At 40.5% G+C, this 16,929-nt stretch overlaps 1 protein-coding gene across 2 annotated transcripts in view; it reads right to left on the bottom strand.

The window, feature by feature from the left end:
* Positions 1 to 9,018: 9,018 nt before the first annotated feature.
* LOC147454289 (transcription factor bHLH140-like) overlaps positions 9,019 to 16,929 on the bottom strand; it is a 38,904-nt gene continuing 30,993 nt past the window's right edge. Inside the window, exons 2-6 of one of the 2 annotated variants that reach the window (XM_086516310.1) lie at positions 10,857 to 10,915; positions 10,685 to 10,774; positions 10,011 to 10,141; positions 9,759 to 9,929; positions 9,019 to 9,650 (exon numbers count right to left, since the gene is read on the bottom strand). In XM_086516310.1, coding sequence (XP_086372436.1) covers positions 9,333 to 9,650; positions 9,759 to 9,929; positions 10,011 to 10,141; positions 10,685 to 10,774; positions 10,857 to 10,915 — 769 coding nt within the window. In that variant the 3' untranslated portion in view covers positions 9,019 to 9,332. The remainder of the gene's footprint in view (positions 9,651 to 9,758; positions 9,930 to 10,010; positions 10,142 to 10,684; positions 10,775 to 10,856; positions 10,916 to 16,929) is intronic. The other variant, XM_086516311.1, reaches the window with a different exon arrangement.

The following is a 16,929-nucleotide window of genomic DNA, read 5'->3' as shown; positions in this document are numbered from 1 at the left end:
CTTTGAGGTGGTTTTAACCACCTCGGAGTGGTTTCAAAAGCCAAACACTAGTTCATACCATTTCGAGGTGGTTTTCACCGCTTGGAAACAACTAAAACCCACTTTCAATTATACAAAACCACTTCTAAGTGGTACTAACGACCTCAAAAGCTACCGTCACCACTTTCACCACTTTGAGGTGGTGAAAGTGGTGAATTTCTTCCTCCAGTTTGGCTGAAATTTTACCATGTGCTAATAAGTTCCTCTTTAGTGTTTTCACAAGCCTGAAAGTGGTTATAACAACTTGTAGGTGATGGTTTCAATCATCTTAACCACTTTTGGCCGGTTTAACCACCTGTCAAGCATTTTGAACCATTTTAAGTTTTTGTACATTGCTGCTATCTTTGAAATACAACATTGGCAGCTCACATTATCTCATCAGTGCCTCTGTTCTTGTGCAGGTAGAATTGTATAAAAGTTTTAGGACATGCATCCTACCATGAACATCTCTCTTAGATGCTTTGAGAGTATGAAGCATTTCTTTGATTGAAAATTGAAGGACAGTAATACATGATGTTGCGAGTATCATGTGCAGACACTGTGTACATCAAAGAGGCTTTCAATCAAATGCGGCAAGGAAGGTGTGGAGTACCTTGAGGTTCTTGTTAATGTAGATGTGAGGTTTGTGACCCTGTAGTAAGTGGTAGTATTTGTGTGGCTCCGAATTTCACATTTGAGAGCCTCACAACACACTTATTTTGTCCCAAACAAGAAAATTCCATGTTTCATTTACACAACTACTTGATGGGAGAATGCGATTAGTGTGGTGCTAAACTACTCATATCTTGTCCCCTTGAGGTACATAGTGACAACAACTTCATGGTTGCTTTTATGCTAAAGTCAAGGGATGATCCAATCATGATACATGTTATTAGATGATAGAACTCCTCCTTCCATGTACTCGCACCTGGTTAGATGCCTTAAGTCCCCCTTGTATCGTGAGAAAGATGAGCGTCTTGTCTACACCTTGAGTGATACTATGTATGAGCAAATATAGAATAGCATGCCTTCCGATACCATGCCTTTTTAGAAAAAATTATACACTTGAGGTATAGTTGGGTACCCTTTTGTTGTATCTTTTCCTCACAAAAACTTATGTTCTTGACCCTATAGTTGAATCTTTTTAATTTTTCCAAGTACTTATAGCCACTCACAACTTATGTCAACCACTTCAGATGGTTGGACCACTTACAAGTGGTTGATACCAAAATTTCCATCCACTTGAAAGTGCTTTGAACTACTTGCAAGTGGTTCATACAAGTTGTAATTTTTCCTTGAAACCACCTAGAAGTGGTTGCCAGAACACTCTTATACACATAGTTCTAATCTCATAGAACACTTGCAAAAACTTTCTCAACCACATGCAAGTTCTTCTCAACCACTTGCAATTGGTTCTGAACCACTTGCAATGGGTTCTCAACCTCTTGCAAGTGGTCCCCACTTTATAAGTGGTTGTCAGAACACTCTTATACACATAGTTTTGATATCATAGACCACTTGCAAAATCTTTCTCAACCACTTGAAATTGGTTCTCAACCACTTACAAGTGGTCCCCACTTATAGATGGTCTTAATCACCTACAAAATCCCAAAGACAAACAGCTAAAACAATTTAAAACCAACTTATAACCAGACAACTTGCAAGGAACGGAAGGGAATAGTTGATTGAAGAGAAAATCGGGTTTCACATTAGAAATTAGGGTATAATTCCACAATACAATGTCAGCATTATTTACATTTTACAAAACATAAGAAGTCCCCATCATGAGTTACACTATCAAACCCATCATGTATGTTCTTATATCATACATAGTCACAGGTATCTAGCTCTTAAGAATTTTGATGAGAATCACAGGTCCTACACCTCAAGAAGGCCTCTTGTAACATGGTGCTAGAGGTAGAACTTTGCCCCAACGTGACATGTTTTTCCTCACTATTTCATCAAACTAAAACTGGTCTTTTCTTTCTTCTTACATCCATTGCACATGTTGTGACTGTCTCCGATCAATTTTGTGATATCTTCCATTTGTAGACGAATGGAAAGCCTTCATGATGCAAGAAATTACTCCATCGCTCTTTTGTCTAAAAGAGCATATGTTCGGAATGATTGACATCCCATGAGCTTTTAATGCATGCCTCTCTTGGAATCCACCCACTCAAGCACCTAAAAAAATGTGCAATTCAACAATCTGGCAAGCCTCAAGAACAAACCATTCTGCAAAGTGGTGCACATAGTGCTTCACAAAGTTGTCCTGCTTCACAATCCCAAAGTGCAGTGTGTCAAGATTCGGTGGGGTTGGTCCCTCATTCTTGTCATGAGTGACAAGAAGCAGATCATTAACATTAATTATCAATTCATACCTATTTTCATGACCAAGGTGGCGATCATGGATTTGAACTACCCGAAGTGTCTCCCAATCAAAATGCCCCAAGTTTTCTTCACTACACTGTCAATGCCCAATATTACAAATGACTCTTACTTTTACTACAGCACCCATAAAACCACCCAGTAAATTCAAGTGGAGATTAACTCCATGAGAAAAAAAAAATCTTATATTTTAAAAATGTAAATAGCACAAATAGCACAACTTAAAGTTTTCGATGTGCACGGTTTTTTTTTGGGGGGGTCATGGTTACTACTTTTCTTTGGATCTAGAGAGTACATTCCTTCCTCCATCTATCACTTACCCTTCTTCTTCAATGTTTTTTCAATCACTTGTAACATTTCCATGTCCTGGGGGTCCTCCACTTTATCCACAATTTTCGATTCTAGGATCACAGCAAGGTTTAGCATAAAACAATAGAAAGCTGGTCCAACAAAATGAAACGCTACATCAATGTTATTTTTGACCTTCCTTGTTGTCGGTTGAGAGCTTTTTGGAGTCATCCACAATGGTAGCCTTGCCATAGTTCTCCACAACCACTATTGGTTCAGCCTCGAGGTCCTCCACTTTATCCATAGTTTTTGATTCTGGGATAACAAAAAGGTTTAGGGTAAAACAATAGAAAGTTGTTCCAACAAAATGAAACGTTACATCAATGTTCTTCTTTACCTTCCTACTTGTGGGTTGAGAGCTTGTTGGAGTCATCCACAATAGTAGCCTTACCATGGTTCTCCTCAACAACCACTATTGATGTAGGATCCATTTTGCAAGGAGGGTTGTCATCCATGGCTATGTTGTTATGGTTGTGTCCTTGAACAAGTGGAAACCATTAGATATTTTTTTGTTGTTCTCATCAATTGCAAGAATTTAAGAACTCTCAGCATTGGTTTTTGTAAAGAAAATGATCATGTCAGACTCTTGAGGACTAATCTCATGGCATATGGAATTAAGCTATGTTTAGTGTACTCACCCATGGGCTATGTGTATGCAATTTTGAGCGCCTAGCACATGGAAATATGTGGAATCTTCACCTTGCACATTGGGTAAGTGCACTCTAACCTAGTGCCACACATTACTGTAAAGCAAAATGAGTGATACTTATGTTAACATTCTAGCAAGAAAATCTATGCCATGTGGTTAGTTGAGAGGGGTTTCCCACATGCAACACAGTCACCACCAATATACGCAACCAGTTTCAAAACAGAGACCCTTGTAGAAGGTGAAGGCACCATGAAGGCTCTACTCTCCTGCTGGATTTATTGGATTTTTGTATCCATGAATGCTTTTCAAGACATCAAGAACCCTAATTCAAATTCCAAAGCATTATTTATCTCTTGCCAACCATAGCGTAGACAATAGCATAGAATAAGATCATTTGATGCTTGAATGCACCATTGAGCACTATGAATCACTTCTAAGCAGTTGTTGCTAAACTGCTTTCTAACCACTTGATTATCACTTTCTAATTAGCTAGTAAGCAGTTTGAAGCTATTTTGAAGAACTTCTAAGTACTTTCTAGGCACCATTGAGCACTATGAAGCACTTGTTATACTTGTTAAGATCCATTGACAACTGCGATGTACTTCTTTAGCAATTGCTACACTACTTTCTTACATCTTGCTAAGCACTTTCTAATAACCCCGTATCACTTTGAAGCTCTTTCTAAGCACTTCTAAGCATCGTTGAGCAGTGAGCACTATGAATCACTTCTAAGAAATCTCTACACTGGTTTCCTACCACTTGCTAAGCATTTCTAATCACCTCATAACAGTTTGGAGCTCTTTCTAGGCACTTTTGAGCACTTTTTGAGCACCATTGAGCACTATGAAGCTCTTCTAAATAAATTGCTAAACAACTTTCTAACCACTTCTTAATCAATTTCTAATGACCTTGTACGCACTTTGAAGCTCTTTCTATACACTTCTAAGCACTTCCTAAGCACCGTTGAGCACTCTGAAGCACTTCTAAGGAGTTTCTCCATTGTAAGCACTTTTGAGTTGTGTCTAAGCACTTCTAAGAACTTTCTAAGTTCCATTGAGCACTATGAAGGAATTCTCAATACTTTTTAAACCTTATAAGCATTATGAAGATATCCCTAAGCTATTTCTAAGCACTATGAAGCTATCTCTAAGCACCTTTGAGCATGTTTCAAGCATTTCCTAATGCTCCATGTGCACTTTTCAAGCACTTCATAAGTACTTTATTTAGCATGATAACCACTTATGCATAGCTCAATTAGTTTCTCAGTAATTTCAGAGCAATACAAGCACTTTTCTTGCACTTTAAGCAACAATCTCACATGCAAGAAGTTCAAATCTCCTTTTAGTCATACCAAATTAGTGATGGCAATTGCTTTGGACAGCATTTTTGTGATTGCTTTGATCTCTACCTCCCTGCATCCAACCTCTCATAGATCGAAATTCGGTGAGTTCTTGAGCACCTCCAACTCCTTGTTTAGTTGCTCCAATTTAGTGTAGAAGCGACTATAAGCAGAGAACAACCCTTCATTTTTGAGCCACAAGTCCCTCTTTTCATGCAGCTACACTTTCACCTCGGCCAATAGATTTTGTAGATCATCCTCCTTGGCATTGATTCCCTCTACCATGCCCAGTACTAGCTAAATATACATCGACTTCTCCACTACCTCGCGTGGCTGTAGCTTGCTTGTCGTGACATTGTTGATATTGATGGTAAGGCTCCATCATAGATAGATGGTTCTCTATTAATGAATCCGTACTCTTCACATAACTTGTTGATCTTCCTCTCCAACCCCCCTTTTTGCATCTTTCAATTGTCAAGGACAGCTCCACCAAACCTTGTCCATGCAATCCAATGTTCCGTCGGATCACTCGATGCTACTTGACACCTCTCATTCATGGACCCCCATGCAAACTTTTCTAGTAACCCACCATTGGATGGGGCCTCATTCCAATAAAATATTTATAACCATTTTTTTAAACAAAGGCATGATTTCCAAGAAGAAACAAATATTGTCTCCAAGCTAGAGGACAGAGATGTTTCTCACATGAAAAGCCATTCTTACGAGACACAACAGTTCCTTTCCTCCCCCCCCCCCCCCCCCCATCTCTAAGTTTAACCACTCCCTTCCTTATTTTCAACTTTAGAGGGGTAATAATTGGGAGTCTACCCTAAGCTTATACGATTGCGTAGCCTTTCAAAAAAAAAGACCTCCATTCCACTTACGTGGTATGGTAAGTTTCTCATGGTCGATCCCCAAGGACTGTTGGTTCCCTAATTTATGTGCACTTCAAGGCCAGATGTTCAATATGCAATCTCGTAGGTGCAAAGAGCATAGATGAATGCCCAAACATTGGAAGGCATGTAAGTGAATTTTTCACTACTTGGATGGCAGAACACATCATAGGTTGTTTATTCCAAGGGGGGTCATCGTCACCAATTTTACATGCTATTTTGGGGTGAGATTGGGATGGTCGCTATGACACACGAGTGTCAACTAGTGGTTTTTGTTCATGCTCAACAGCTCATGCATATCTTGGTTGAGTGGGAAGAGACCTTTAAAGGCCACCTCGGTTGTGAAGTTATATACAAGGCAAATTTCACAGCTACAACTAAGTAAGCTTGGCATAAACACCTTATGATTAGTTACAAAATATCATTTTTTTCATGCTATCACAAAGAACATTGAGGTGCTTTATCATTATGTTAGGGAGAGACTCTCTGCAAAAGAGGTAAGCTTGGCTTGTTTGCCTACATACAACAACCTAACTGATCTTTTCAAAAAGACTTTGCCTCAAGAGAAGTTCCTAGCTTTTTGCAAATCTTGAGACTCGCTCTCCTTGATAGACTGATCGTATAAGGTCGACAGTTCCTTTTACATGAGTGTCAGCCCATGTTCACCGTGTCGGTCCTAATGAGAATTTGCTACCTTATCATGGTCGTAATGTGTGTGAAGGCACTTAGACCCATGAAGCACTCTTTCCTCGCTAGGAGGTTTTTTCCCTTAGTATGTATATGCATCTCTTATCCTAGGGCATGCCTTATCTTTGTATTAGAACACTTACTTTGCTTCTCCTTCTACTTCTCCACCTTCGTGTGCATTTTGTACAGCCAGGGTAGTTCTCGTATGTCGAACGAAATGTCTCGTTCTATCGTGTACCATTCCATACGACTAGTACGTTCCGTTCGGTAGTTTTTATGGCGACTGTTTTTAACCGTTGGCCCTTTTGACTATTGAACACACCTTTTTAGGTAATTTTGAGGCCCGAATTTAGGCAGTTTTGTCCTCATTGTATTCCATTATTGAAGCTCCTTGAGCTTTGGATGCTCCTCCTTCCACATGAAGCCCATGTGGCATTGGATACCACTTCTCTCATGCTCTAGCCTCTTCCTATTTAAGCAATGCCTCTCCATCATGTTCTCCAACACTTACAAACTCTCAATTCGACGATTCTCTAGTTATCATTTTGGTTTATGTAATGCTCATTCTCTTGACTCTTTACATCGTAGTATTGTTATTTGTACAAATGTCAAGTTTCTTTAAGAGTAAAGTTTAAACCCAAGAGCCTAAGCCTTAGGCTTAATAAATTTTTTTATTTTTATTTTTGAACGTACATGACGTCATCCTACATCTCAATTTTTTGTAGTTCGCTTAGGATCGCATATCTTAGTACGTGTACAAAACGTACGAGACCATACGAGACTAGCTTGTCTACAACCCTATCTCCAACATAAATTCACTTAATCTCCAAGCCCCATATATGTTGCAACTTATTATTCAATTGCATATGCCAAAAACTTATAAGATTTTATTCACGAAATACAAGAGGTTGTTTCAATAGTCAATAGCTTCAAGATTAAGAGTGAGATAGTTTGAGAAAGCAATACTAGAGATAAGATGGATAACTAACACGTACATATGTGCAAATTCAAGTAAGACTAGGCTTCATAATCTAGTGCTAAAAGCAAGAGGTTTCACTACATCGATTGGCCAATGGATATAAAACACTTTTTTATAATGATAGCCGGTCGAAAAAATGCATATCACTAGTTGATGGTTCAAAAATGTAGCTAATTATGAATGAGAGAGAGAGAGAGAGAGAGAGAGAGAGAGAGAGAGAGAGAGAGGTCCCTAATTGGGAGGCAGGGTCTCCATGTGGCCTACCTCCCCCTTCTCAATCCTCCACCTCTAAATCTCCTCAGGCATTTTCTCATCATCTCCACTAATGGGCCATGTTTTGATTTTCTTATAGTCGGTACTCCCTACTCGCAAATGGCTTATGTATTACGAAGGGCCCCACTTAAATAATAAGATAAATGGTGCATATTGCACCTCATCATTTTGAAACGAAATAAAATAAAAAGAAAGTAAAATGAAAAAATACATTAAAAATTAAGACAAAAATATTTTCATGCTTTCATATCATAAAAAAAGTTAGATTTAATAAGCATAGAAAATAATAAAACAATTCAGTGCGATGATTGTTTTTGAATCCTTAAATAAGAGGACCGTTTATCAATACCTCACATAGTGTTCGGGAAAGTCTTTTTGCCTAGGCGACGAGCTTCTTGCTTATAGAGATGCAAACTGGAAATACTATCAAAAAAAATCAAATTTGCAAGACGTTTAAACTATTTTCTAGTATATTTTATTAGGTTTTTTTCCCCTTTACCGCCCTTTGCAACTAGCTAATCTTGATTTTCAATAGGATCAAACTCCTATGAACATATTTGTTTAATCTTTTGATCTTTGAAGTCTTTTTCAAGCATGCAAGAAAAGTAAACGCACCTTTGGAGAATAGCTTTCTATTAAAAAGTTCAGCTTTCTACTCATAAGACTTTTGAGACCCTTGGGGACACTTGTCTTCCAAAGAAATTTGAACGACCTTCACCCTTTGGGTACTAAGGCTTGTAGCAAGCCAAAAAATGGCTACTCCAAAGAGTTCCAGAGTCTACTAAGGCCCTTTGTAGGCAAAAAGCACATGTCATTGAGGGTCCTATAAGCATTGTAGACTTCTAACCTATATGCTCATTTTCTATCCCAACTTATCTTTTTCTACTCCAAATCTCCACAAGACACCTAGTGAAACACCTCACAATAGACTTCAAACAATAATTCGTGCACAAATTGCACAAATTTCAAGCCTAACCCATAGCCCATGTGCATGGAAGTAGGTGACAATTGGCATCTATTTTCAGCTACTAACTGCCAGGTTCATACTCTAGAATGGGTGCTTTCACTAGCAAGCACCAAGTGATCATTGCTAATTAGATAAACCCACAAACCACCGACGTTCTCATACATGAAGTTGAATTTTTTTTGGCAGCTCATGTATATATACTTTTGTTGTCACAGGCTGGAGCTCATTTATAACCTGCCTATTATTTATTTGCTGGTAATTTCAAATAGGGTAAGTTTACTAGCAGAGGCAACCACTTCTCAACAATACAACCTCAATTGGTCAGCCGCATTGAGTTACCTCGGCACACTGTTATTCTCCTGTGCAGGGGTACACCATCCTTGCTACAAGGGTCTTGAAAACTGCCATGTCTTGAATTCTGAAAGTAATGCAGATAATATAGACAAGTAAAAAATATAGTTCTTAGAAAAGGGCGGCCAATCTCCAACGACAGACCTCCATTAACAATAAGCCAAAAACAGTTATTGAAATCTTTTGTGCCTTGGATGCTTGAAGGACTAACAATATACAATATAAAGATAGGTATCAAAATGATTATGCAGAAGTCCTTTAATGTTCCAGTATGCTACAAAAGATTTTGAGATTTTGTTCAGCCTAGAAACACCCAACTTTCTTAGACTCTTCCTGACAAAACTGCACATTTTTCTATGTACGTTCGTTCATGTTGTACCACCATTCCAGCCTACTCAGCTAGTCGTTCTTTCAAAACACAATAGTCATGTTTGTAAGCCCTAGTTTTTCATGATAATGTAGCCTTGCAGACACGAGTCCGGAGGGAAGGGAGCCCTGCATGTCTGTATGTGCTGCTTTAGCCTTGGAATGTTGGGCTGTACAAAAAGACACCTGTGACATCGAAGTTCTAGCTTAAGAAGAGAATTCTCATCACCACATGGTTTCACTCTTCCCGTGGCCTCAAGCTCCTCGATCACAGCCTTGGAATCGCGAAAGAAGGTTGTCGTAAAAGAATTCCAATGCTTCTTGTTCTTCAAGGAAGGTGAGTCAAAGTCCTGGCTAATCACATGCATGTGCAGCTGTCTCATTGATGGTTCCTGCCAACATCAACAAGGTAAACGACCAGAATGGCTTTCCATTTGTGTTGATTGTGATATATCCTTAGGGGATTGCGAAGCATGTAAAATGAAGGCCTTAAATCTTACCGAATGATAACCTATTCTGAACACCAAGGATTGATCCTCCTCTAATAGTTTTTGTACCCATGCTTCACCCAAGGCGTGCAAGTTCTTCACAAGCTGTATATGTGAGCTATTCAAGTCCTCTAGGCTATCAAGGCCCTCTTGTCTTGATACCACAAGCAAGTGTTTTCGTCCCTACATTAAAGTTTCGTGATTGTTTACGTTATTAGCTTGAATACACTAAACATAAAAAGGTCTACATAGATAGTCAAGTACCTTTGGAAACTTATCAGCAATGACAATTGCTTCTTGTGTGACTTGTAGAATAGTGTCACCATGCTGTTCCGGGTGCATTGCCAATTTTCTCAATTCTTCTGCCCATCCATACCAGTTCTTGTGGTTCAAACCTACAAATGAGAAAAACTCAGGTCCCCATTTAGCATATCATAAGGTGGTTATTCAAATGCTTCATTTCGTATAGAACAGGGCTTCACAAGGTCAGAACAGTGTAAATTACAAATGAAGCATCTGGACTTGCTTTAATCAGCAGCCCATATACACACAAGATACCAAACATTGATTAATTAAGGATAAGATGAGACAAGAATCATAGATAAGACTACAGCAAAGAAAAGACATTTCTCAAGTGTTTCCCTACACAGGACACCTTGGCAAAAAACCTTGAAAGCACACTAAGAGAGGTACATTAAGAATAATAATTCACTATAAACAATTAGAAACTACAGAAGAGGATTGCAACAAGCCTTTACCTCACAAGGCAAAATAAGCAAGCATGGGAGCGATTTTTGATGCTCTTCAAACATGGACACCAAGAATCTAGTCTTGAACAAACAAGCTATTTGGCCTCCTGACTCTGATTCCTAAAGCTAGCTATAATTAGCTGGATATAATGATACAAATTGCATAATTATTGTAAAGAGAGCATCTACCTGATACATCTTTACTGACATTTGCACCCTTGTGCGTCACAGGCTCGAAATGTGAGCCTTTACCACCTTGCATTTGTTCAGTACTGCTGGCTGTTAGAAAAGTAAAGCAGTGAGGCGCATGTGCAACCAAAAGTATCTTATCATGCATTATATGTACAGCTTTTGTTGATACCTTGACTACTTGTATTCTTCAAAAGAAAAGATTGAAAAGCTGAATGGAAGCCCCAAAACCTGCTTCAGCGTTAAAGTTTGTCTTCAATGCATGTTAACTACTGACATTACACTCTCTTTAATAAATCTATACAGGTCCCAAATATAGCAGCTTTGACTTGAGCAATTAGATAACCTATATAGACACTAGAAGAGAAATATGAGGCAATCAAAGGGCACTTTATCCTTCAAAGCCGCAAGAATTCTTTTAAGAAATGTTTTTCTGGTGGTAACTTTACAATTGCGGTTTCTCTCACCACAGACACAATGATCTCCAGGCTTAAGCAGACACTCTTTGACAATCAGCATTATGTGCCGATCAATAATACAACTGCAGGAGAAAAGCGATGGGGCAGTGTAAGCTGGATCCCTTCCTCATGGTAACAAGGGCTGTCTTGTCAGCTCCCCTCCACCGTCGCCGTATGTCCCTGTTAGTGCTTTTTTCCACCTCACGCTATCTGCCTCCCCTACTCTCTCATGAGGGGAATAATCTGAAATAATCACATTCTCATGATTCAATTAACTGCTACAGCACATACACGAAAATGTCAACGTTCATGCCAGAGAGATTGGGGACCATGTAACACAGTGGACCACCAACTCAGCACCCCTTGGAGGATCTCACAGAGGTATACAACACTCTCAAGCATGGCACAACCTCGCAGCATCAATACTGCTCTGCAGTCCCAAATCTGCAAGGTCTTCCGAGATGTTTTTTCATGACAAGGAGATCACACTATATTCTCCTGAAGCATTCCACACCCTAGAGAGAATCTTTCCACCAGCCTCACTATGCCTGTCAACAAGAAGCACGAGGAAGATCACATATCTAGAGGAGTCATACACCAACCACTACATCCAATCCGCTTGGGGGTTGATTCCGACTGGTCGCTGTTGAGAACAGAGCTTCAAACTATTCAAGCTCTACCTCCCAATCATTATTCTTTCCTCTTCAAAGTGGTGGGAATGGCAGTTGCTGTGCTAGAAGCAGGTTAAAGGATGTTTAGAAACTCCTGATTACTATATGTTTTTTGCTGGTTATCTGATTTCAACCCCAAAGATAGAAAAGTGGTGGGAATGGCAGCTGCTGTACTAGAAGCAGGTTAATGGATGTTTAGCACCTCCCCATTAGTATATATTTTTCAATGGTCAACCCCAAAGAGTTCCCATATCCCATACTGGTGGAATCTCCCTTTTCAGTATCATGTGCACCTAAAGTCTGTTGCCTCTCTAGCTGGCAGAGCCCTAGGAGGAAGAACACAATGGAATTTCCATCACATCCCCAAGCATTAGTGGAAGTAGATCTGGGCCTGACACTCCCAAACGTCATGTCATGACCATCAACTAAGATAACAGGAAGAACTGGACACAACTAGTGGTACATCTGTAGGAATACATGCTCCCACTGTGGTCAAACTAGCCAAGGAGTGCGCAATCAAACCAAGGAAAACACCCTCGGCAAGCCAGCCTAGCTCGATGCCTTCCCAGGACCCTGCAAGTGGAAGTGTTGAAATACCAGAACCGTGTTAAAGATTGGGGAAAATTACCAAGATACCCTTGTAATTTGTGGAAATTCCCAAAATACCCCTCAAATTTAAAAAATTCCCAATATACCCTTGTATCATTTTGGGATGAATTGGCCCCAATTTTTGCATAGTCTAATCTTTAATTGTCTTAGACAAAACTCTTCACCAATGAGCTCACATAGAAAGGCAAGCGTGTCTAAAAATGATGAACAATTTCATCTTAAGAGCCTCTAAAATCCTAGCTCTATCATCTTGTATCGAGGAAGAACAAGAAATTGCCTTTAGAGATGTTTGCAAGGTTATTGAGGGGTATTTTGGGAATTTTGACAAAACTGAAGGGCATTTTGGGAATTTCTAGCCAATATGAGGGTTATTGTTAGCCCCTCACCAGATCCTTCCTACACACATGACATGACACAAGCCATACTCACACAAAGACAAGCATGGAGAGCCGACATCAGACTCACCTCCCAGCCATTCAGCCTATACGGGCTCACCACCAAGCTTGGGAGCCTGTAGCTGGCGGGCTAGCCTCTACCTCAAGGGTTGGTGTCCCATACCACCAAACCCACATCAAGCAGGTGTGTGGGTAGAGCTGCTATCACAAAGTGAAGACGTGGCATGACCTAAAGGACCGACTCCGGACAAAGAGGGGTTCAAAACCCTAGTGAGAGAGGCAGATGAAGTTTAACCAAACTTACAAGGCTTGCCGAGTGGCCTATTTTTAAGGTTCAGTTCCCACCAACTTATGGGACCATGTCCGATGGGGCCTAGGGACACTAGACATTAAAATAAAGCCGGACCACTATCACAAATTGTTGACATGTCAAGCCACTAAAGAACGGAGCCAACCTACACATCCCGGCCGAGGGGCCTAAACCCTAAGAAGCAGAAGCAGTAGCAGAAGAAGAAGAGGAAGAAGTTCCCACGAACTTATGGGACCCCGTCTGATGGGCCCAAGTGACATAAAGGCATTAAAATAAAGTTGGACCAGCACACACACACACACACACACACACACACACACACACACACACACACACACACACACACAGGCTAATTTGCGAGTTGATGATGTGGCAGCTGTTGTACGGAGGGCTCGTTAGCATGCTTCAATACGAAGGTGCAGAGGGTGGAGTACCGGCATTGTACTAAGTTCAAGAAATATAAAGAAATATCGAAAGGAGCGCCAAGGTTTGGAACCAATACTCTCTGGGGTGGAATTCCGCCACTCCGTGTCGCGTGTGCTCTCTCTCTCTCTTTCAGTTCAGTTAATATTGGAGTGCTAAAAGACTGCTCAGTCTGTTCTTTTCCATTGGCACATGGTGCCCGTTTCGTCACAGTGGTATCAGAGCATCACGCATGTGCTTTTCTGAAAGCATACGGGTCCAATAAAAGAGCAGATAGAGAAAACCGACGCTTCCAAAGGCTACTCAAATTTTACTCTAAGAATCTTCGTGTTCAATTCTATTGAAGTGCTGAAAGTCGTGTTTAGTCTGTTCTTTTACGTTGGCACATGGTGCCCGTCTCATGACAGTGGAGTACCAGAGCATCAGGCGTCTGCTTTTCTGAAAGCATACAGGTCCAACAAAAGAGCAGATAGAGAAAACCGACGCTTCCAAAGGCTACTCGATTTTTACTCTAAGAATCTTCGTGTTCAGTTCTATTGAAGTGCTAAAAGTCTGTTCAATCTGTTCTTTTCCGTTGGCACGTGGTGCCCGTCTCGTGACAGTGGTACCAGAGCATCAGGCGTGTGCTTTTCTGAGAGCATACCAGCCCTACAAAAGTGCAGACAGGGCAAACCAGCGCTTTAAAAGGCTACAGGAATTCTACTCGAAGAATCTTCGTGTTTGAAGTGCTAAAAGTCTATTCAATTTGTTCTTTTACATTGGCACGTGGAACCCGTCTCGTATCAAAGTAATAGGCATGTGCTTTTCTGAAAGCATATCGGCCCTACATAAAGAGCAGATAGCACAAACTGGCGCTTCCAAAGGCTACAGGAATTTTACTCAAAGAATCTTCCTATTCAGTCGTTATTGAAGTGCTAAAAGTTTGTTCAGTCTGTACTTTTCCATTGGCACATGGTGCCCCTCTCGTGACAGTGGTACCAGAGCATCAGGCGTGTGCTTTTCTGAAAGCATACCGGCCCTACAAAAGAGCAGACAGAACAAACCGGCGCTTCCAAAGGCTACTGGAACTTTACTCGAAGAATCTTTGTGTTCAATTGTCATTGAAGTGCTAATAGTCTGTCTAGTCTGTTCTTTGCCATTGACACGCGGTGCCTGTCTCGTGACAGTGGTACCAGAGCATTAGGCGTGTGCTTTTTTGAAAGCATACCGGCCCAACAAAAAAGCAGACAAAGAAAATTGGCGTTTCCAAAGGCTACTAGAGTTTTACTCGAAGAATCTTCGTGTTCAATTGTTATTGAAGTGCTAAAAGTCTGTTTAGTCTGTTCTTTTCCGTTCGCACGCGGTGCCCGTCTCGTGATAATGGTTTTAACCCAACACCATTCTCAACCTCGATGGTCAATTCCTTTCCATGCGGGAAATTCCAAGAGACAAGCTCTCAATTCCATCTACACACGAAGTGTGAAACTCCGCAAACCTTTCCTAATTCTGTATCCAGAATCCTTGAGCGTAGGCCAAGACCTACTTGCTCCTTCTCTGTGACGGAGTACCTGCAAAAGCACAAAACACGAAACTACTACTCACAGCATATCCAAAATCGGTACCCGTCTCTCCAAGTGCGGCAAAACGACCTCCGCACACTGCCTTCATTCAATCACTTGCATAGTTCTGCCGGTAGAGTCTCCAAGAGCTAGCGCTGGCAAAATTGGGAGACAAAGGAAGAGAGCCGGCTGATTTTATAGGCACCTGGGACCGGCAGGAATAGCCGGTGCGGTGCCGGCCATAATAGCAGTAGAGGTAGCGCTAGAAGAGGGAGGAAGCTAGCAACTGTTTTTGGCGAGACGGCAGAGAGAGAGAGAGAGAGAGAGAGAGAGAGAGAGAGAGAGAGATCATTTTAAGCCAAGGCAGTGCTGGGTTATTTTTTAAGAGGCTTGCTTTATTTTTTTATTATTGGCTACCCACTTATTAAGTGGGTAGCCTAGGCAGCCGGTCAATTTTTAAGAATGTGTGGACCTGTTTAAAAACTCAATAAAACTCAATGAGCTCAAAACGGATGCTACACAACAGTTCCCAGGAGTCCCTAGATGCAGTTCTCAAGCACAGATGCAATGCAAACACACATTCCTAGTGCAAAAAGCATCTGCTTTTCCTAGAAAGCACTTAAAAATATTCCACTTTTTAGAAAAAGCTACTCAAAACCCATCTTTATTCTTGTGCCTATGTCTTTACGCGTATTCCTTTTTCCAATTCGGATTTCCTGCCGTATCAATGGAATATTCCCTTTTCGATGTTCTCGTCAACCATCATGTGACACATCAAGATCCACTTCCCAATCTCTCCCACCAAACTACCGATACAACCCCTTCGCGATGCTTAATGTCACCCATCATATGACACATCGGAGTCGTCCGTTCCTGATGGCTTTTATCAATTCCAATAGATCTGCAGTTCCTAGCTTTACAGTTCAAGTGTACACATTTAAATATCCTAATTTCAATAAATAGAAATTACTCAAAAAAATAAGAAAATAGTCCATTTAGCAACATCCCTCTGGCTTGTACATATCGTTCCACAATCTTGAGATAAAATGCTTGTACATATCGTTCCAGAATCTCGAGATAAGATGCTAATTCCTGCTCGGTCATCCACTACAATTGTCCTCAACTGTAATGCTTGTACATATCCTTCCAGAATCTCGGGATAAGATGCTAATTCTTGCTCGGACATCCACTGAGCATCTAAAGTAGAATAATTTTTGAGCTTTACCAAATACTTTTGTGTAATCTTTTCGGACTTTAATGGCCGCTCCTGATAATGAATGATGTGCTCCGATTGGAGTATTTCTTTTGTTTCCTCAACCTCGAGAGGTTTCTCAACAATAGGCTGACTTGGAGGCGGTCCCATATATGGCCGGCCTCAAATTAGGTAGGAGTCCTAATCAGAATGTTACATCGTTCACTTGGTCAATTATCTTGAACAGCCCGTAATAACAATTGGAAAGTACAACTTTCTCTTTGTGAGTCGCTTGTTTCTTTAGTCTTGCCTTCTCAAACTTGAATAAGATCAATTGACCGACTCTTAAGTCCAAATTCCTTATGTGCTTGTCTATAGCTTTCTTGTGTTTTTCTTGAGAGCATAAAATTGCTCTCTTAACTTGCCCATAGGCCGTATCCATATCCCCAACAAACTCATCTACTGCAAATATCTTTTTAAAAGGATCCATATCCCCAACAAACGCATCTACTACAAATATCTTGTTAAAAGGATCGATGGAAGCAAAGACTTACCATAAAGAATCTCAAAGGATACCTTCCTCGTGGACAAATGTACGGTATTGTTATACGCATACTAGACAAGGGCAAATACTTCTCACAGTTAGACT

This window comes from Adiantum capillus-veneris, chromosome 7 (assembly GCF_014529385.1).
Source record: "Adiantum capillus-veneris isolate H3 chromosome 7, ASM1452938v2, whole genome shotgun sequence".
NCBI lineage: Eukaryota > Viridiplantae > Streptophyta > Polypodiopsida > Polypodiales > Pteridaceae > Adiantum > Adiantum capillus-veneris.
The sequence above is the reverse complement of the archived record's forward strand: the minus strand, read 5'-3'. Positions and strand labels throughout refer to the sequence as shown.